This window comes from Haliotis rufescens, unplaced genomic scaffold (genome assembly GCF_023055435.1).
Source record: "Haliotis rufescens isolate VD_foot unplaced genomic scaffold, xgHalRufe1.0.p SCAF_4, whole genome shotgun sequence".
NCBI classification, from domain to species: Eukaryota; Metazoa; Mollusca; class Gastropoda; order Lepetellida; family Haliotidae; genus Haliotis; species Haliotis rufescens.
Genome location: NW_025964112.1, coordinates 13,244,270 through 13,267,662, shown reverse-complemented (window position 1 = coordinate 13,267,662; position 23,393 = coordinate 13,244,270). Strand labels below are relative to the sequence as shown.

The following is a 23,393-nucleotide window of genomic DNA, read 5'->3' as shown; positions in this document are numbered from 1 at the left end:
CCTGTTGTGCAATGTGTCCTGTTGTGCAATGTGACCTGTTGTGCAATGTGTGTTCTGTTGTGCAGTGTGTCATGTTGTGCAGTGTGTCCTGTTGTGCAATGTGTCCTGTTGTGCAATGTGTGTTCTGTTGTGCAGTGTGTTCTGTTGTGCAGTGTGTTCTGTTGTGCAGTGTGTTCTGTTGTGCAGTGTGTTCCGTTGTGCAGTGTGTGTCATGTTGTGCAGTGTGTGTCATGTTGTGCAGTGTGTGTCCTGTTGTGCAGTGTGTGTCCTGTTGTGCAATGTGTTTTCTGTTGTGTTGTGTGTTCTGTGGCATGGCATGGCGTGGTGTGGCTATCACTTGTTTGACATATTATGCCAGAACATAAATTATTTTGGGATTTTTTTCAGTTTTTGCAGAGCTGATTCCCTCACTCAAGCATCCTGGATGCAACACAGTGAATATTCTACACAAAGTAAGAACCTATCGATGCCCATGCACTGCCTAGCCATACATGTGTCAGACAAAACTGTTGCAGTAAAATAAAGAGATGAATTATACATTTCCTGTCTCATTAAACTAACACCCATTCAATGATTAATGAACTCTATACACCTTTCATGCAAACAATATCTGAAGAATCCTTGCACTCAACCCTCATTCATAGAGTCCTTCAATACTCAAATGGAATAGCATTTACTGTTAAATCAAAGCCTGTTCAACAAAGTCAACACACATTTCAATACCACTGTAAAACAGTGAAACTTTCTTATTCAAATATCCTGCTTTCTGAACAACTACTGTTGTGAACAAAGCACATTACTCCCTATCAAGGTTCGTTTATCCGGACAATGTGCCTGGGAGCAGTACAGTGTGGATTAACAGGGTTTAACTGTGTACCAGAAATATTCTCAAACTTGTAAGAAATTGCAAATTCCAAACTGTTTCAAATTAAGAAGTGTTTTTTCCTCATCAGGAAACAAATCCAGAGGACTCACCATCAGTGATGTCATCTTTGGGCACCCTCTGGTCCCCGGGTTCTCGTTTATGGTGTTTGTGATGTCTACGGCGATGACGTCGTCGTGGTAACTGTAATCCGATGTACACTGACCCTTGTTTTCTGTGATCTGAAACACAAAAAAATCACAAATACAATAAAACATTTTTTTATTGCTTTATTTGTTTGGCAAGAGGGCATAGGGATGAGTAATCGTTGGAAGGACATAAACAACATTTTAAAGGAAAGTTTATCTTTGTCTCACATATGCATAATGATATGCGTACATACGAAATACATAAATAATTATGAAAATATTTCTTAAAACATTCCTAGCTGTAAATTATTACACTAAACATGTTTATGTTATTCGGCAACAATCATAAGAGGGAGAAATGCCCTGTCCTAGACTGGTTTACCTGCCCAAGAGCGCTTGCCCTACTCGCCAGCAGCCGCAAGGAGGTGAAGGGTAGGGTACCAGTTTAGCTCTCTCCGACCCCATACAGCATTTTGCTGAAGTGAAACACTGACCCGTAAAGCAGGTCTGTCTGTCAAGAGGGACAGGGACAGGGACAGGCCTAGAGCCTATCGCTTTGCAGGGGGGGGGAAACGTTGACCCATTTCCGTTAAGTGAGGTCATCCTGTTGAGAGTAGTCTGTCTTACAGACCCTGATACAAATATATATCAAATACAGCCCATGCAAGTCTATAATGTTTGGCAAGTCTAGATCACTGCAATATCAGGAATGAAGAGAGTCACTGGGCTCCTTTTTATTATATTTTTATTAAGATAACTGAATAAGTGTTTTTTTTATGTACGATATGTTCATTTCAGAGACTAGATTTTAGTCTATGTTGAGAGGGGCAGGGACAGGCCTATAGCATATCGCTATGCAGGAAACCTCCCATATAATGAGATACGCATGTATTAGAAGTTTTGGACAGTGTAAATAATTGACACGTCAGGCTACAGGAGTAAACATATTACCATTAGGAAGGCAACTCTCACTGAGAAGAATGGTTAAAAATGACAAAAGCCCTCACAACGTAGTGGGTTTCAATTTTAACAATTTCTGCATGTCTCCACATATCTACTTCATTATAAAACAATATTACAACATACAGCTATTACTTTGAAAAGAATAATTACGAAAATATATTAATAACTTTACCATTGTGGATATCAATATCAACAGTGTCATGTCTACCACTATGATCGCGTCAACTTAATACCCCATGTTCCTTGAAAACAAGAACAAATGTTTCAGGAAGACATTGTTGTGAAAACATAATACACGTTTTGTTTTCGTAACGTTTGTTTTTCTACTATTATATTAAATATTTAAAAGGAATTATACCATATTCTCATTCTTGATTCTAAAGGTACCACATACAAATTACAATTTGTTCTTTCTTCAGGGTTACACACGTGTGCTGACTGTATAGGTACTTGCATCAATAGGTAGGTATGTTACAAAATGTCTTTGCCCTGAGTTGATTTTCTTGATCAAAGTTATCATGTCATTTCATGTTTTCCTTCTACAATACATACTGGTAACCTAAACGTCACTGAAACACTGATAATTGCTAAATATCACTTTTTTTTTATAAAAATCCAAAATGGTAAGGGTGAAAAACACTATAAACATGATAAACCTATGTATACATGTTAACACTGAAATCAATTCACATTATAAACAACAAAATTGAATCTGTAATCACAAATTCATCCTGTGTGACTAAATATGATAATTATGCAACATATACCAGCAGCAAGGCTGCTCACATGTGTTCCAGGTTCATATGTCAAACCTAATGCATTCGTTAAATATTTCTCCTTGAAATACTTCAGCTGTACCGGACTGAAGATGGACTTGATCACAAACATTTCCAAATTCATCATTTTTACATGCTGCCAACAAACTGCAATGATTTATCCAAGAATCCAAACTAGGCGGCTTGGCAAGCAAATTGGGAAGAAATCGTTATTTCGTGCAAATCTGGGCTCTAAAACTAATAAGTTTCTTCAATTCCAAAGCATTTCAACATTGCATTCACTACAACAATGTATTCCTCTTCCTATTCATTTGTCCTGTTATCAATAAACTACTAATCACCTCTACAAAGTCATTAACTGTAACAATATAAACATGAAATTTCAATTTGAGAATATTGCTTCAGACTTGGAGACGAATATTGGCCTCTGGGGACGTCTAGATAAATCCCTGAATTGTGTAATGTATACAAATACTTGTTTGACATATATCTTGTATTTCTTCTCAACATGCAGCAATTTGAAGCGGTAAGAAATGAGTGGAATTTCATTTTCAGTATTTCACCAAGTATGCATAAACACAACTCTAAAGGAGCACTATAGTCACAAGTGGCTTGTTGTGTACAGTTGGAGTGAGTGAGTGAGTTGGGTTTTACACCGCGGTGAACAGTATTTAGTTATTTCACGTCGTATCAGCTTGATATGGGACGAAGGACCAAAGTGATGCAGGTTTTAGCCTGTTACTGCTACGGTGAAATCCCCAAACAGGGGTCTTTTGCTGACAAATGTAGAAACATAATCAGGGCAAACCAGGATTTGATCATAAGTTTCTAGCACTCGAAAGGGATGCAACTCTGCCCATGACTCCATCCATCAGCGACAGCCGAACCGTTAGACTATCCCGCCACCTCATCACCATCAGTGTTTGAAAATTACGGGGGTCCTGGGGTCTTTGGAGAACGTTGGTTAAAGCAAGTGAGCGAGTAAGCAATTTTCACACTTGATCGCAACAGTCTGAACATATTCTATTCATGGCCAGGCGAACCAGTGGTTGATAGCTTGAGCAACAATCCATGCCTTTCATGCCATCTGCTCAACAATCCATGGCATCCATGCCACAATGAGCAAAGTCACAGGTTGTAAGCAATAGATTTAAGTACTTGGCTTTGTTGTATTAGATATGGAGTACTCCCCAAATTTCAATAAAATACTGGCTTAAGATTTTGACTGTCAGATACTCCTTTTGAGATATCTTCTGTGAAGATCCTGGTTAGGCGATGAACTGGATCGGGTGGTCAGACTCCATGATTTGTTGATGCATGTCATTTAATCCAATTGCTCATGATGTCAATTATTGGATTGCCTGGTTTGGACTCAAATGTATTTTACTGAAGAATTGAGGCCACTTTGTAAGGACAGCATGTCACATGACTAGCAACAGATAGCATCGCTGGAGAATTGTGGACTGGAATATGGACAAAGCGTCAGTAATAACACCGTGAGTAGGTGATAGGTGATCGTATCATACAGCAGAGCACACTACTCAACATATGTTGCATATGTGCCCACGTATTGCTGCGTTCTATCAAAATGTGAAATATGAGGAAAGGTGATAGGTGATCGTATCATACAGCAGAGCACACTACTCAACATATGTTGCATATGTGCCCACGTATTGCTGCGTTCTATCAAAATGTGAAATATGAGGAAAGGGGTAAATGGGATGACACAGCATCTTTTTTATTTATGGCCCTGAACAGTATTTCCATTATGATATGTCCCAGCCTGAAGTACTGCTGGTTGTAGACAGTACCAGTTTAGAGTGACCCACTGTATCAAGAGGTGCAGACAAACCAAGGATCATAATCGGAGCAAAACAGTGAGCCTAGAACAACTGGACACAACTTTGAGCTATCCTGGACCTTCGACGTACACAAACCCATGTGTTTTAGAAGAAATGCTAAAGATGTACTAGTCTGAAGCCAGAGACTCATAAGATTCTCTTCGGTCTAGAACGCTCGACGAGTAGTAGTCTAATAACTTGAAAATCTACAGAAAATAGCTGTGATGTTACACAAGCTCGGGGAAGAAAACTGAAAAATATAAAGAAAGTCTTTCCTTTCTTAAAAGTATAAACTGACAAAGTGAGCGAGTGTTGTTTTATGTCACTTTTAGTGGGAAATCAAACCCAAGTAGTCGGCGTGATGAGCGAATGCTTGAACCACTTGAGTATCTAACTACCCCTAAAGAACTAAACAAATGCAGCAAGACCTTAAATTTAGCAACGCACAAGCTCCCAGTCACAGCTGTACATCACAATGTGCCCTGTCATGAGCTTTAATTCACATTTCTGAACAAGACATGAAGCACTCGTCCACTCTCCTAAAGTTTCCCTCAATACAAGTACCCTTCAGCTGAATGGAAATTTCATTTTTGAAAGTTTGCCCATATGTTGCAATTAATCCAGGTGAGTACTTGACAAAAATATTCTGTGCTGAAAGTCCTGTCTCCTTCCAACCAAGCAGACACAAGCAATCACCATTCATCTCTTATCAGACAGATGAGGAACAATGAACTTGTGTCCTGGGACTCTCAGCTCTATCCTGCCACAAGATGCAACTGAAATTAAAAGACCAGACTACCCAAAGGACATGACACTGCTGTCCTCCGATGAAGATCAGACTTGTCTGCAAATTCCTGTAGCATTGTTTACTGATGTATTTGATCTAATTAAGGATGTCTCTCTAAAGTATAAATCTGTTTCAAAATGTTTAATACTTCCACTTCCATACTTCATGGCAGCAGTTTATCTTTGTGTCAAGTCATGTTCTTTCTTGACTACATATACAATGTTGAGGAGTTGGTAATTCATATTTGTATGCCCTTTCATGAGTTTACAAGATGGAAAAGTGATTAAACTATTTTCAGCCTGCTCCTGGCCACATATTACAACAACATTTGTGATTGTTATTTAAACTAAGCTATTTTCAGAAACAAAACATCTTTTTACAGATATTTTCCAAGATGGCTGCCAGTGGCTATGTTTGTTACCAAGAACAGCTCATTTAGTTCATGGCCTTGACCTTTGAAGTCAGTGACATATATTCAGATGTTTCATAACTTGACATAATGACCTTGACTAACTGGAAATATGCCCCAAAATACATAGAGATCATGTATGCAATTTTATTTGTAGTAATCACAGAGAAAAGTTAAATGTTCTCAAGCTCAAAATGACCTTGACTTCTGAAACAGCAGAAGAGCAAAATTCTAAACATAGAAGTGCAAGAAACATATACATAAAAAAAGAAACAGCCAATACTTTCAAAATCACTCTTTTGTTTCAAAGTATAGACTGACCTGAGAGTTCAGCGTCACTAGGGGCATGTGAGCGGACAAATGACCCCCAGTCTCGTACTGGCATGGAGCCATCGATCTGTTCTCCGCTGAGGCGTACAGGGGCTTGCGACATGTTGATGTGTCGAGATGTGTTGGTATGTGTCAGGATAGATTGTGACTAGAAGCTATAACACATCATAAGCTTCACTATCTGCTGTCAAAGTCTGCACCTGGAACACAAAACATTAATATTTTAGTTCATCTGCTGGGAAGAAATACACTTGCACTTAACCATCGAGGTGTTGTTTTCACACCACTTTTATCTATATTCCAGCAACTTCTGGCTGGAATGGGCTTCACATATCGTACCTATGTAGTGAATCAATCTCCGGCCTTCAATATGAAGAACGCCCTCTTGCTATCAGAACGTATGGGGTTACGAACTCCTCAGATATTATATAATAAGTGTGCTATCTGTAATTGTAACGATAATCTTGTCACAATTTGAAATAAACACTGATAACATTAAATCCATCACAAATGATTATTTTATTTAGTTATTTCATTTCTGGAAAAAGCAAACTTGGTACTCTGAGTTGGGTTTAGCACCCCTCCGAAGAGTACTTTTACACTGTGTCAGCTTAATGCGGGAGGAAAGCCTGAATAGATGCAGGTCTAGACATTCAAGAGCATGGGTATGATGCTGACAGGCCAAGAATCAATCAGAGGGAAGCCGATGTCAAATCCACAACCACCGAGTTCTGGCCTTCCAAAGGGACACAACTCTGCACAGCGAATTAGAGCACCTTCTGACTGACTTAAATACTCATGGGTCATGCAACCCATTTCCAATGGATGAAAAACAGCACCAAGAAACCGGTATTGATCATAAATGGAACGGTTTTGGGTTTTTTCATGGCCAATGGGTCACTGACCCAAACTTTTCATTATGAAGAACTGTCCAATGTACATTTCATATGCCGCACATCATGTAGATTCAGGCCTAAGTCTCAAAAACAAGTTGACTTAAAGTTTGGCAACTAAATAATCACCCATGATAGATGGATAACACAAGATATGTGCTGGCGAAGTAAGTGAAATTAGATCAATAAAACATGGCTTTAGCTCTTCACAGTAACATAAGGGCTCATTGGTGGAAATGAGAAAACTGTCAACATTTGTCCCTGATCAAAGCACTATCCATATTAGGCAGTCATTTTGATGGTCGAATACTCATTTCGATCCTCGATTACAAGAAGTATGAGGTACTGTGACCGAGAATTGTTGTTGGTGGCAATAGTCCACATTTAGTGGCACTACTCCAGATTTAGTTGCTCTACAGCAGAACTGCGTCAGTAAAAACATAAAAAGAAATGAGAACAATGCACTGGTACAAGTATTGAGGACACATACAGTGTGTTACTGACAAGAGCGTGGTGTAGCAATGGTGACCTTCAAGGTAAAGTCACCTTCAAGAGTATGGGAGAATACTTCCCCAACAACTGTGAATGTATTCAACAGAACAGTGAAATACCCTGTGACTGTTGCAAGTCTGTAATGAATGTCTGTGTGTCACCCAGATGTACTGATGTGGGATCAGTACAACATATCCCAACATAAGCCTTGCTAGCAAATGAGATTTGAGAATCTCAACACTAACAATGAGAACAATCAAAACTATTCTCACCAAAGTGGAAAGCTGATCAGCTAAACATTCAAAAGGCTAACATTTCTGTAAAATCCTCCTAGATCCACTGAGCACATTGGAGAATTCAGACTTACTTCTGAGGAATGCATGTTCAAATCCCACTGAAACATGACAGTGCCATTTCTAACTGTCAAAGGGCCAACTGAAAGTATCATACGACCCTTTGTCAATGTCAAAGGACACAAACAAACCGAAAGCAATATGTGGTATCAAAGTCAGTGGAAATGCTTCAAATATTCCCCTCTTGTTTTTAGCCATTCTGGCCTAGCTTGTAAATCATCACGAGGACCAATGTTATCAGCATTACACTCAGGAACCAGTGATCAGCTCCGCGCCTACATGGGCACACAGCAATCAATAACACTGGGCAAAAGCTCATCTATGGCAAACTCAGGCCTCGGTGTGTTACTTGGAGGTGTAATCGTCTTATATTAAACATTAATTCTTCCTTGACTTGATGAAAATACTAAGCCGTATTTGGAAGAGCTTCAGGAATTCATCTTTTGCTGAAGTGTTGGCAATACAAAAGTAACCACAAAACTCACTGAACTAGACATGTATAATTTTGTTCTTATACTGTACCACTTATGCCACACTTTTACAGTTGAAAAAAGTTTGATACAAATATGCTTCTAAACATTTTCATTTTGTGAGGAAATGAAATCATGTCAAATGAAACAAAATTATATATACATTTAATACTGCTTTTTTTACTAAATGCCTTGAATCAAAATAACAAAATAGATAATCTTTCTCACAACTTAAAACCAATTAACATTCAAGCAAAGACTCTTTTAACGGAAGAAAGAAAAGTGTTTTTACCTACATTTGTGTCTGTGATTAACAACAGTACTTCCACTCACACCTCACAGTTGGTACTACCTGACCACTTAAGGTGTTTGAAGTTGTCTAGCATCAACACTTACCCAATACAACTCAAGCTTGTAAATTCCATATTATTTAACAGAACGTCACCTGGATCTGAACACTGGGTCAAGTGGTCCAGGGTACGGGAAAATCACGGTCCATTCCTGGCTTCAGCAAATTGCGCTGGAGGCCCTATCATTCACGAAAGGTTCTTTCAGAGGTCAATGTTTTGTTCCCTGACAATCTAAAGCACTGATGTTACAGTGACTGTTACAATATCTAACAGTGATTGTTATATTGATTGATTACCAATTGCTACAGCAAGTTTATTACAGTGATTTTCAATGAACGAGACAAAAAAATAACAAATGAAAACTGAACTTAAGGTCTGTTTAAGGAATTGACATTTAATTATTCGATTATTTAATACCACCAAGACTTACTACCTAGCTTACCAGAGTAGTCAAAGCACCATGGTTTTCAGGTAATACATGCATGGAGAAAGTTGACAGTTCATCAGCAATATCTGATGAGTTGAATGATGACAACTGGAGCGGACTAAATCACTTTTATAATTTTGCGTATCTGGCCTAGATGAGTTCAACAGTTACAAGCTAGTGGAAATTTCATATTTTGAAGGATATTCATTTATGCTATTAGGACAGCTACATACAATTCACAATTATCTTAGTTCATCCCCAACCTAAAATAATCTCTATTATTCATACAAAACAGCATGGCTGACATAACAAAATATACAGTGGTCATGAAAATGATTTTTTTTAAAACAAGAGAACTATGAATCATTCACTAAGAACACACAAAAATAAATTGACTGCCCAAAATAAAACTTCGGTAAACTGTGAAACTCCTATTTTTGTCATTCTATAATGGCTGAAATAGATGTAGAACTCACAAGGAGAAATACACAAACACACTCTCTCTAAATTACCTATAAAAGAGGTGTACACAGTGCCATGTATATTTGCTCATTTCTCCAGCCAGAGGCAGGCACAGACGTATGGCTGTACCAGTTTGCCTCCCATGAAACGAGTCTACCAGTATGAAACAACACTAATTATAGCAATTCCACAATCGCATGTTGCCAATAAACAGTCTCCTGGTCCATAATTAATCAAACTGCAGGTATGAATCAGACGTCCGTCAGGACAACCTTCTGATGTGCGTGTTCAAGAACCATGTGCCCAGCTATGAGTGTGTGAGGCTTAATTCTGCAGCACTATCACGGCATGGGTGCCAAGAGTCAAACCAGGTCTTCACATTGAAAGACTGAAGCTTACACCACTGGGCTATCCATCCCATGCAAAATATGGGGAGGAAGCAAAATTCTTTCCTTCATTATTGGTGAGTGAGTGAGTGAGTGAGTGAGTGAGTGAGTGAGTGAGTGAGTGAGTGAGTGAGTGTGGTTTTACGCCGCTTTGAGCAATATTCCAGCAATATCACGGCGGGGGACACCAGAAATGGGCTTCACACATTGTGTCCATGTGGAGAATCAAACCCAGGTCTTCAGAGTGACGAGTGAATGCTTTAACCACTAGGCTAAACCAACCACCAACCACCACCCACCCCCCAGTGAGTGAATGAGAGAGTGAGTGAGTTTACAATCTATGTCAAAGGTAGAACAAGATATATGTAATCAGAGCACCACAGCAGTGGATCAATGGCTACACTGTCTACACAACAGGCCACCTGTTCCCAACCCATCAGATGCATCTGACAACAGTCTAGCAGCCAGGATCTCTTCTGTCCTAGAACTCCCATGTGGACTTCAAGGATAGTGCATGTTGAAATGACATGTGTGATGAGATTATTCACTCAATGTATGTGGAAATTTGAAAATTACCACCCTTTTTAAAATAAACAACATCTGACTACCCAACTTCCATCAAAGACAATTACTAAAAAATTTATAAATGATCTTAATCAATGTTTATCTTTCATTTGCAGGAAGAATATTAGGTATTCACCCACACACTCAAAGCAATCTGCTCATGTTAAAGGTATCCATTAGCGAATGGAAATTTCAACAGTTTACCAATCACATATTATCATCATGTGGACAAATGATGCAAAACATGTCACAAAGGAAATACCAGAATTTTTGCCAATATCACCCATTGTTTCCACTTTAGTGTTTACATTTATGAAGTATGAAAGGTTTGCGTTGCGACATCACATGTTACAACAACATTAGAAACACACATCACCACACAACATATCTCATACACTTCTTTGATAGGCATTTAGAAGTTGGAGTACTAAGTAAGGATAAGAATTGATGGATGAATAACTTCTTTATTACAATTATGAGTGATGTTTCGGTGTAGATTCTAACACCGTTATCAAGCAACATCATTTGTCCATCTCATGCACTAACAAACATTTCACACTTTGACCGCTCCCGACACAAACAGCAGTACTACACCACACCTGACTAAATCCAGAAGTTCCATGTCAAGTGCATAGAATAATTTTACAAAACAATCTTAATAGTGAAATGCAGCAGCAATTTCAATCAAAATCCATCCAACTTATTTACCAATTTGAGAAACTGATAATAAAAACTGACATTAATTATTAATATTGTTGGACTATCTTTCCCCTTTCTTGCTTCCGGGTAAAAGCTGTAATCACCTTGTCACAAAATCAAACTCATCACATAATTTCGACACATTTGACTTACTTTACAATTTGTAACCTTGATCACAAACCCGACAGAGACATCCCTCAGCCAATGTGCCCCACCAGGCTCGTGAAGGTGATACAACATTGTGATGATCAACACTGGTCTCATGTGACACCTGATTTAAAGGAGGACCTCTACAAGCAGCATTTGAACCCACAGCGTGTTTGGTTAGAACCAGTGGCATGTCACTCTGAGGTCCACGTGATTTTGTGCAAGTCTGCAAGGCCATCCATCAATGCACATGTGCATGTCAAAGGAGTATCACGTTGCCTCACATATGATGACCTCAAATACACAGAGCTGATACTTCAGAGGACAGATCATCTATTATTTGCCCAAAATGAAATTACTAATGCAGTACCTACAGAACATTGTCTACTAGACTTAGGGCTGGCTATTGATATAGATTATAGATATCGATAATCGCTAACAAAATTTCAATCAATGATTGATAAATATTGGAGAAGCAACTTTGAGCAAAATATGCAAGAAAGTCCCAAAAGAAATCATCATATGTCACGCCACTGGTGAGCAGTGACACATTTATGCATAGTTTACGTTGTGGATAACAAAAACAGTTGCTTTCCGTCTTTGACAATTTACATTATTGACAATAATAAGTCTATTTTGGTAAATCTAAACTTTATTTCTTCACATTAGTTAATGTAAGTTATTATCGATTACAACTATTTCATATCGATAATATTTATATATCAGTAATATTTCTTCCCATCAACATTAATTCCTATTATTGATCTTTTTCGCCAGGCCTAACTAGACAATACACATTTCATTACCACCATCAAAAACGGTGTTTTGTAAAATTACAGGGTCAAATTTAATTGGCTTAGGAATAATTTGCCCATTTGACTACAGCGGTCTGCATCTAAAGATAGAATCTCATGCTGTAACCATGATAACCTTTGGCAGAGTAAACAAATAATGATACATATTTTAACATGAAAATCTACTGAAAATGTCAAGTGACAAGATTAAGATAGTCATTATGTTGACCCACTATGAGAAGGACCCACGAAAATACCTACTGTTAATACACCACTGAGAAGGAATCCTTGTTTCAGTTTAAACAGAATATTTCCAATTTATTTGATAAGAGACAAAGACCATTTCCATAGCCATAAGAAATCTCGACTAAAAGCACTGTGAGTCCATTGTACAAATCAGACTACATCATAAGCATGTGTTTATGAAAACACTATCAAATAGCGATGGCACCCTTTATAAACACATGGAAAGGCAAGTCAATTGTTCACATAAATATATGGTACAAGTAAAAAAAGGTGAAAGTATCCTACCCCACCATTGGCACCCATCACAAACATATGGAAAGGCAAGTCAATTGTTCACATAAATATATGGTACAAGTCAAAAAAGGTGAAAGTATCCTACCCCACCAGTGGCACCCATCACAAACACATGGAAAGGCAAGTCAATTGTTCACATAAATATATGGTACAAGTCAAAAAAGGTGAAAGTATCCTACCCCACCAGTGGCACCCATCACAAACACATGGAAAGGCAAGTCAATTGTTCACATAAATATATGGTACAAGTCAAAAAAGGGAAATCCATCGGACATTATTTTTGTCACTGAAATTTGGAAATGTCCAGATATCTACCATAAAACATCCTGAAACCTGAGGTTTTGAATGTTAAATGATGCTTCTGTTTGAGTATTTGGGTGGAGCAATATTATGGATAACTTTGTTATACATACATACATACATACATACATACATACATACATACATACATACATACATACATACATACATACATACATACATACATACATACATACATACAACATTTCAGCTCACTTCTTGCCTTTTTATCAGGTGAATGACAGGGTGGGGTAAGACGACTATATATACACAGTACAAGTGAAACCATTTGTGACAAGATTGACGTTACATACTTAAGAGGGAATTGATGGACTTATTACAGGAGAGTGGGTACAAGGTAATTTGTCTATACAATAGATCAAATGAGTTGATAAGTAGATTAACAATAAATGTCCCATGCAAGATATGAGTGAGCGGGTATGGTCTTACGCCGTTTCAGCAATATTCCAGCAATATTTCACCGAAAGAACACCAGAAAAGGGCTTCACACATTGTACCCATGTTGGGAATCGAACCCAGGTCTTCAGTGTGAAGAACGAACGCTTTAATGACTAGGCTACCCTACTGCCCCTGCAAGATATGAGTAAATGTGGGTTTAAACTACAGCCACGAGGGAAAAAAAAGAATATATTTTTAACCATGTCCAATAATGTTTTGATCACTCTTATTAAAATATGACTAACCTAAATTGTTTATCAATGTATTCATTTAAAATATTTATGACGTTTTACAACCAGGAATAATTGATACCTGAAATATTTTAAGGCTATTTAGCAGATTTGCATTACATAACTAAATAATGTTTTCCTTGTTCTCTTAAGAAAGGGCTGTGAGAAGAACCTTCTGATACATGTGCAGGTGGGGAGGTAGCCCAGTGGTTAAAGCCTTCTCTCATCACCTGAAGACCTGGGTTTGATTCCACACATGGCCACATGTGTGAAGCCCAGTCTCATGTAGCTCCCATGCTTGGATACATGCCAGAATGTCGCGAGTACCTGTGCAACTGCACAAAACCACATCTACACCCGTGTTCACCTTTGGAACACCAGCCTTGACCTTGGGGCAAGTAGGGAATTACTGCCACATGCTGTCATGCTTAAACTGGCCATGAGGGCCGCAGATATTCCGCTGTGGGCTGTCCGAGATAATTTGTAGCAAGTCAAGGACTTCTTAAACACATCAGCCAATCGGAAACAATCACACTGAAGTGAAAGTCGATGATAGCGAGGGTCTTGCTAAAGATGGCAAATTCATTAAACATTGTTTACAAACAACACATATCTATGCATAGTAGTTTGCAGATATGCAAACAGAAGACAGACTTCGCAAGATTCTAACACAAATGACACCAACAAAGTATCTATGTAATCAATCTAAATCTTCCATGAACTATTTTCTCAGTACAGGCTTTGAAATCAAATGGTTTCCAATAATTTTACGACAACAGACTTAAAACCTTATTTAAACCCCACCACCTGTTGTTAAAAATCCTTCATGCACCGGATGACACCTCTTCATGTGAATGCACATGCATGTGTGCACACAAACTGATGATCTGATAAAGTAATTGTTTGAAATGATAGTAAAATCCCAAACCGTCTGATACTTGTGTTTTTCAATTACGAGTATTACATAACATCAACTCATTAGTGAATTACTTTATGTGCACCAACTCCCGTAAGACCCTGCTATCAAACAAGGTAATTATCTGCAACTAGCCAGTAGGATCTGGAAAAGGTTACCCTCCAAGCCCGTGGTGTACCTTCATGTGCAGTCGCCATGGATATACATCAGTCAGCTTTATGCCAGCCTATTGATTGCCAAGAGTCTGAGGCCAACTGATTGGAAATAGTCTTCCCCCATTACTATCAAGCCAAACACCCAATGAAATTCCATGTAACAATACTCATACACAGCCTTTGCTCATTAACCCTTCCTGATGAGTGGAGTCTGATAATTAACCCTTTCCCCATCAACAGGCTAAAAGGAATACCACCGGTGCAAGTTAACCCTTTCGATCTCAAAGAAGTACCTTGTCTAAAGTCACTACTGTATCTTTGCGGTCTCAGTTAACCGTAACCATCTATGTAGAGATCCATTACAAACAATCACTGCAAACTCACACTTAACTCTCTTACAAAAAAAATCACTCCAACCTCACAGTTAACCCTACCCTTACATAAAGTGATCTGAAATACAAACCAATCACTGCAACCTCACAGTGAACCCTACCCATACATGAGGTGATCCGAAATACAAACCAATCACTGCAACCTCACAGTTAACCCTACCCATACATGAAGTGATCCAAAATACAAACCAATCACTGCAACCTCACAGTTAACCCTATCCATACATGAAGTGATCCGAAATACAAACCAATCACTGCAACCTCACAGTTAACCCGCATGTAGAGATCTGTTATACAAACCATCATTGCAAACTCAGTTAACCCTATCCACGTAGAGACAAAAAATACAAGCCAATCACTGCCACCTCTTATTAACCCTCCATATCTCAGTGGAGCTCTATTACAAACTACCATTGCAGCCTTGCAGTTAACCCTACCAATGTATGTGGAGCTCTATTACAAACTACCATTGCAGCCTTGCAGTTAACCCTACCAATGTATGTGGAGCTCTATTACAAACTACCATTGCAGCCTTGCAGTTAACCCTACCAATGTATGCAAGACTCCATTACAAAACACCACTGCAATCCTTTTCATGTCTGTAGAGCTCACTGTTAAATCCAGAACAACAACCTGGTAGTTAACCCTTGCCATTTCAGTAATTCAACTGGTAATTGACGAAAATATCTTGTCTGGATGACACCAGCATAGGCATATCACTGCCAAACATTAATTTAAATTCATTTCCCAACATATATTTATATATTCGTTTTTTGACAAAGGTATGAATACATCATTTGAATTTAGCTACTGTACTGTGAAACATGACTAAGATCGAGAGATCAATAAACATCAAGCTTGTACGCTGTCAACCAAAGGGACCTCAATTATATGAGATGATTTTGTTGGGAATCTATTTTCAAGCATTTTTTCGAGGTTGCCTAAACTATCTTGCAGCTGTGACCTTGGATAAAACCATCTCAGCAAGTATACATTTAAGTCAAATATTAAACAAGCCACAACTAATGTATGGTACATTTCATGAACATAATAGTATCAACCGACAGTTTCTCAGGAATATTAACATCTATATGTTAAATAGTTTATGCACAACAAAAAGTCAATAAAATATTTCAATACCATAATTTCCCCTCGTATTACCATGTTGACGATGTTTAATGATCATGGAAAATATCATATGCATGACATGGCTCTAAGTTGATCCTAAAACCCACCAATGATGTGAGGTGCTAATTAAATTATTTAAACGATTATGACATCATCACACTATTGATGTTGTAGTTGATTCTGAGCCAGCCCTTCACTGGCCATTTTAAATATGCATTTAAACAAGTAAAACTGAATTATAGATCATTATGCAAAATTATACAGAAATAACACATCAACCCATACATAGTTTAATTTGGAGAATCACTTGAATCTGTTGATTCCTTAAATAAAATCAACAGATTCTCATGATTTCTCTATTATGGAACTTACTGAAATGTACAGTGTCTTGTGCCATGTTTCTGACAGATCCTAACTGACATACACTGTCAAGTCACTGCTGTACTTCATGTTACATGTACGACACACTTTTCAGAGTCAGAGATGTTTGTCATTGACTTACTTATTTCATAATCCCTGTCATTGTATCAACATCACATCCTCACCTAGTTCCTACATGCATGGTGAAAGGGTTAAGTTATCCTCAAATGACCTTGCTGTTGGCCTCATGGCATTGTAGGGGTTAATCCAAGCTCAATGATCCTCGACACATGAACTTAGTCCTGAAGGCTAATTTGGTTTAGAGACCAATGTGCGAGAACAGCATTAACTGAAGAATGATCTTGTTAAACCTCTTTGGTTATTCCAACAGTCCCCAGCTAACAAGCCTATAGATAAATGACGTAGTCCTATCAATGGTTACCATCCCCTTGCTTGATTATGCCATATGATGATGCTACCATACATCATCAGAACCACCACGTGTTGCTTCCTGGTGCCAGGCCATGGAGGCCGGTGCATCCTGATAAAGTCTCATTAAAACGGCACAATTTATTCTCATGTGTTTTAACTCCATGAGATGAGGAGGAAAGTAGTGTGATGGAAAAACTAATTGCGATAGAAATAGATTTGAATTTGCAGAGTGGGGAAAGGTGGGAGTGTGTGAAGCTGATGATGTTGTTTATTGGGCAGGTGACAGCCATTTAAAGATGGATGGAACACAAGTTGACCATTTTTTTCCGCACCCACGTCAACTGTCAGTCAGTGAGCTGTTGCATGTTGCACATATTTGCAGTTAAACCGTCTTCACTAATGTTGTAAACTTTACTTTACTCTGATATCTTTATCTATAGGTGAAACAATTATCTCAATAAAACTTGATTTCTATATAATTTCTATATTCCTACAAAAGGAATACGAGTGAGTGAGTGAGTGAGTGAGTGAGTGAGAGAGTGAGAGTGAGTGAGTGAGTGAGTGAGTGAGTGAGTGAGTGAGTGAGTGAGTGAGTGAGTGAGAATTTTGGTGGGTTAATGAGGATTGTTTTAATCTTCTTATAACAATAAACATTCCAGTAATAACACAGGGCACATGTTAGTAATAGAGTTTTCAGCTACCACTAGGCTACCTCACAGCCCCTGAATAATGAACAGTATTCAATGCTGTGTCAGCTTAATGCGGGAGGCAAGCACTAAATGATGCAGGTGACAGATGTTTATCACTAAAGTGAAACCCAAAAGCATCCCAAGAAACTAACTGAATAATGATAACACAATATGATGAGATGACTGCAAGTGACCCAAGGAACTGGCTTCACAAAAGACGTCACATGGGAATCAAACCAGTCACTCTATGTGACAGGCAAACACACAATGCACTGCCCCAACTCACCACCACCTTACATGAACGAATATACATCTGGCCTTTTGATCCAACAGCCTTAACACTATATGATGAATTCTTCCAAAATTCAAATATGTTAAGCTGTTTAGTCAAGAGACTCTCTATGAAAGGACAGATTATTCCACACGAATACTTTGTGTTGTTCATGGTCATTCATATGTCTACCACTGCCGTAACTCAATTTAAACACATGACAAATTGGCGAACTGTGACTGGAATAACATTCCATAACTGTTTCTACCAGAACCTTAGCACCTACATCCAGCTGCAAAAACTCTTATAATATACATGATAATAGCAGATGATCACCTTCCTGAAGAAAATGACTGATCACCAAGAATATTATTTCTTAATTTTAGCAATTCTAGGTCAAGAATTTTCAAAATCAATGCCAAAAGATGAAGAGAGAAACATTATCCGGTAAGGATATGTCCATCCATGAACTATTCCCGATAATGAGACTGCCAAGGTGATATGATGGGCTACCAACTCATGCTCTATATACAGCGCAAGTTATTACGTCTGGGTCGAAAGTATCAGAATAATAATACCAAGCATAATCAGCAATAAATAACTTCGCTGGAAGAAAGAAGTATGGATTGAACGTGAAAATTCCTTTAATCCAATCTTGCCTGATCGTGGCCCAATGGCAGCCTTATGTCATCTGCACATTGTAAACCTCATCTTATACTGGCATAAATATAAAACAGGGAATACTGACATAAACTTGATTAGTGAAACTACCTGATGAAAGAGGAAGTTCTTCTGAGGAAAGAAACTAGAAAACTAAGAAAGATTTTTCAAAATTATCTTGACTGATGAAACGATAATGTGTAGGCATGCTGTGAGTTACTGCCACAGAAACATCTTACTAAAATAGTAGAGGCTATTACAGCTTTTGGTTATTTTGTTTAATGCCACACGCTCTGCAAAATGATCCAAACTTGTGATGTCAGCCTGTATATATTCAAGTCTGGACCACACAACCTAGTGATTGATATTATGAGCAACGATCCACGCCATCAGGTTATGATGACAAGCAGTCATCCAAGTCACCAAACATGATAACCCCATCCAATAAGTCACGACTTAGGACAAGCATAACATTGCTATCTATTCTGAACAAGAATCCCCGCGGGGGAATATTGCCTTGTATTTAGAACTGGCCGACTATGCAAACCACATATTAACTATGCAGTGTGACAAGATGATTAAGGATTTGGCCCAGAAAAATCTCATCTATAGTAAGGTGTAAAGTGCCCCAAAAACCTCTACTCTTGACTGATAAACCTAGAAACAATTAGGGCAAACCAGGATTCAAAAGCCACGATCACAGGTTCCTGTCATGCTTCAGGGAGGCAACTCTGCACCTCAGATGACTGGGTCACCTGTCTCCCAAACACCCCTGGGAGCTTTCCTGACCTAGAACCCTACAAGAGGAGTCAACACAAGACGCCAACAGGCGACTTATTCAACAGAAGATAAATTTAACATCAGATAAAAATCATACAATAAACAGGTTTGATTTACCTTTTTTCAGTCCAAGTTGTGGCTCAAGTAGGCTCAGGACAGATCGACAACTGACACGGGTTCTTTTTTTATGTGCCCATGAAACAGAATTCAATGGTTTTTCAACACTGACATACTTAAATTTAAGTTTTTCCATAACGCTGAACATTTACCAATTCTTTGATGTTTTGGAGCAGGAGACATCAAAGTAAGTAAAAAGCTGCCTGTTGATGGTATCAGCTTAATCATTGGAAAGATTGACAGATATGTTGTACCACTAACAACACGTAAAATATTTCAACACAGTTCTAACATAAACATGAAATATTAACAAGCTGGTCTCTGATATAGATGCAAGAAAGTGAGTGAGTGAGTGAGTGAGTGAGTGAGTGAGTGAGTGAGGGGGTGGGTGAGTGAGTGAGTGAGGGTGTGAGGGTGTGGGTGAGTGAGTGAGTGAGTGAGTGAGTGAGTGAGTGAGTGAGTGAGTGAGTGAGTATGGTACAAGCATGGTGCTGACATGACCCAATATGTCACACTTTGTTTGGTATCTAGTTGAAACAAGTCTTCAAAACAGTGATGTTTTTAAATGCTGGGTTGTCTTAATGCAAAGTCACATGATATAACGTCAATCCCCAACGTTTATGTGCAAATAATGGTAAATTATGTTACTATCCACATGAAAACAAGTTTCCAGCAAGCTGATATTAACTTCTCTTATAAAGCTTGTAAGGAACTGATATGACAATACTTTACAGGCAGGGTATCCGCAAGTACCATCTCTAAGCATTATTGGGTATCCCAAACCTTTTGTTCTCCAGGCAAACTCAATCCACTGCGCCACCAGGATAGAAATTAACCAAGAACATCTACTCGCCCAATTAGTGATAACATGCAGCAATAATGGCACCAACTTTCAGCCAGTACAACATGTATAAGGCTCATCAGGCCACATAAATATTTTAGAATAGGTGTGAGATCAGATTTACAAGTTTTACCATTTTCTTTCCAGTTTGATATGAGAAAATGATATAAACATGTATTGCCCCACACATCTGCCAGATACAAATAGACTTCATCAAATGGGTCTCTTTGAGATCACACAGATACTATTTTTTGACAAGATAAGCAAGCTACACAAATCTAAAAAATAACTTTCACCTTCCATCTTTAAATCTAATTCAATCTCCAATTACCGTATCTTACAAAATAAGCGCTCGGGGCGCTCGCAAAATTAGAAAAAGGGGGCTCTTATAAGAATATTATTTTGGTGAAAATTTGTTTTTAGTGGTTTATGCTGACAGCCTGAAATGTTTATATACGACTGATATATTTTTCAAGAATTTAATTGCCCATAATTAAGGGTGCATATAACACATGATCGAGACCATATTATACACGAATAAATTTAAGTCTTGTGTACATTGATCAATCGGGAGGGGTGCTAATTGGGATTGTTCACTTGCCAATATATTAGCAAATATCACTGGCGGCGCTTATTAGAGCGTGGCGCTTATTACGTCAAATATGGTATTCAACAATTTTACATCAATATATCACATTTAACTCAAATGAAACAAAATCAACCTGACATGATTTAAATGTGAGCGCACAGAACAAGATTTCTCAGCAACCAATAAGCTTCCCAACCTCAGTAACCAATACACAGTCGCCCACGACAAGGATTACCCACTGACATAACACGTAAGAGGTTCTTATCATAATACCCCCTTCTTGTATATTTATTTTCCTCTGCTGTTCTGTAAGTTGCCTGATAGCCCAAACACTAATGCTTTCTAGGTTTACCTGTTCTAATCATTGCAAAGGAAGGTGTGCCATTAATGACGGAATCCTATGCCTCAGTGTTGACTTTGTGTAATGGTTGTCAAGATACACAGAACTTTGACTCACCAAAGCAAAAGTGAGTGAGTGAGTGGGTGAGTGAGTGAGTGAGTGAGTTAGTGAGTGAGTGAGTGGGTGAGTGAGTGAGTGAGTGAGTGAGTGAGTGAGTGAGTGAGTGAGTGAGTGAGTGAGTGAGCGAGCAAGTGAGCAAGCCAAATTTGAATAAAACTCTTATGATATTTTGGATGACAAGTGGTCAATGTTCTAGAAAATGAACAAATCTAAAATATTCTTAAACTCATGTTTTGTATTTGTCTAGCAATGTTGCCATGGACACAGTAATGTTTTGTGGCATGAGTCCTACTGATCACCTAAATAAAACAATATTTGTGAAACCCTACTCCATATTTACTCTCCCCCATAGTATATTACAAAATATTTGAAACAATGAGCTTGTGCTTTCTATACTTGAAAGAGGTTTCACGTAATCCATGACCTTCAGGATGTATGACCAGTGACTCATTACAACCATCCCCAAGACAGACAGAAATGCTGCAGCTAGATCTCTTGTTAATGGTGGCATTGTATACGGGCTATTAATTATCATTAATAGTTGAGCACAGCTGGTTACCCTCCAGTCATGTTTCATAAGTATCAAACACATTTCCGGGAAGAATCTGATGGCAGACTAAGTGCTGTAATCACTGAGGTACATCACAACAAATGGCAATTCCTGATCAATAAAGTTACAAGTAAAGCATGTTATGGGTTAAAATCCAGAAGAAATAAAATGTTTTCTACGTTAAAAAATGATAATAAAGCGTCAGGCAGAGTAGGTCAATCCAATGTAGTTAAATGTCTAGGGAAACAGCTGTCTTGTTCTGAATTTCATCATATTCATAAAGAATGGTATATTTAGCCTTGAGGAGTAAGAAAGCTGAAGTACCAGTTAAAATGAACAGGAAAATCCATATTTCAAACTGGAAATGACGGTTCATAAAGTATTCCTTGTGAGAACAAGATTAGCATCTCGGCATCCCTAGGATGGACTTTGTTTTCATTGTAATTAATGGATGAGGTGAGTTGTAAGGAGATTCTCCAGCAGTTGCTAATGGATACCCTGGCACAGTTCCTGCTATAGGCACTCTTCAAAGTGTTTACCAATAAACATGATCATCAATATTCACCAGCTATCCTAAACCACACGATCCCCCTCTTCACGCCTTTACCACAGACATCTGGGTGGTGACAACCTACAGTGAGTGAGTGAGTGAGTGAGTGAGTGAGTGAGTGAGTGAGTGAGTGAGTGAGTGAGTGAGTGAGTGAGTGAGTGAGTGAGTGAGTGAGTGAGTGAGTGAGTGTTTTGTTTGTTTGCTTGCTTGTTTGTGTTTGTTTGTTGTTTAACGCCCACTCAGCAATATTCCAGCTATATGATGGCTGTCTGTAAATAATTGAATCTGGACCAGAAAATCCAGTAATTGACGACATCATGAGCATTGATCTACGCAATTGGTATAAAATGATATGCATCACCGATTTCAGCGTTCCTGACCACCCAATCCCGTTAGTCACCTCTTACAACAAGCATAGTCACGTTTTACAACAAGCATAGTCACGTTTTACGACAGGCATGTGAGTGAGTGAGTGAGTGAGTGAGTGAGTGAGCAATGATTAATGCCAGCTTGACGTTGGAGGATGGCCCAAGTAATGCAGGTCTTAAGACGATTACAAGTTTGGTGAAACCCAAGAAAACTGGTGTGGTGATCCCCAAAACATAATCAGTGTAAATCTGGTATTCGCACCCGAGATGATAGTTTTCTTGAGCAGGGATGCCACTCTGCACAGCAAATTGCAACACCCTAAAAGACTATGCCTCTTGAATTTGAAATCCTCGCAAGAAGATACAGAAGTCAGCACACACCTGAGCAGGTGATCTATTGAAACTTGATTGTTTAAATCAGTTTTAAGTCATTATACATTAGCAAAAAACCA

At 38.5% G+C, this 23,393-nt stretch overlaps 1 protein-coding gene across 13 annotated transcripts in view; it reads right to left on the bottom strand.

Moving 5' to 3' along the window:
* Window positions 1–23,393, bottom strand: part of LOC124111374 (sodium bicarbonate cotransporter 3-like) — a 152,546-nt gene that overhangs the window by 53,955 nt on the left and 75,198 nt on the right. For 12 of the 13 annotated variants that reach the window (XM_046471050.2, XM_046471058.2, XM_046471048.2 and 9 more), the window contains 2 exons: window positions 6,109–6,317; window positions 976–1,104 (listed from right to left, as the gene is read on the bottom strand). In XM_046471050.2, the coding sequence (XP_046327006.1) occupies window positions 976–1,104; window positions 6,109–6,220 (241 nt within the window). In that variant the 5' untranslated portion in view covers window positions 6,221–6,317. Of the gene's footprint in view, window positions 1–975; window positions 1,105–6,108; window positions 6,318–11,366; window positions 11,495–23,393 lie in introns of those variants that run through there. The other variant, XM_046471052.2, reaches the window with a different exon arrangement.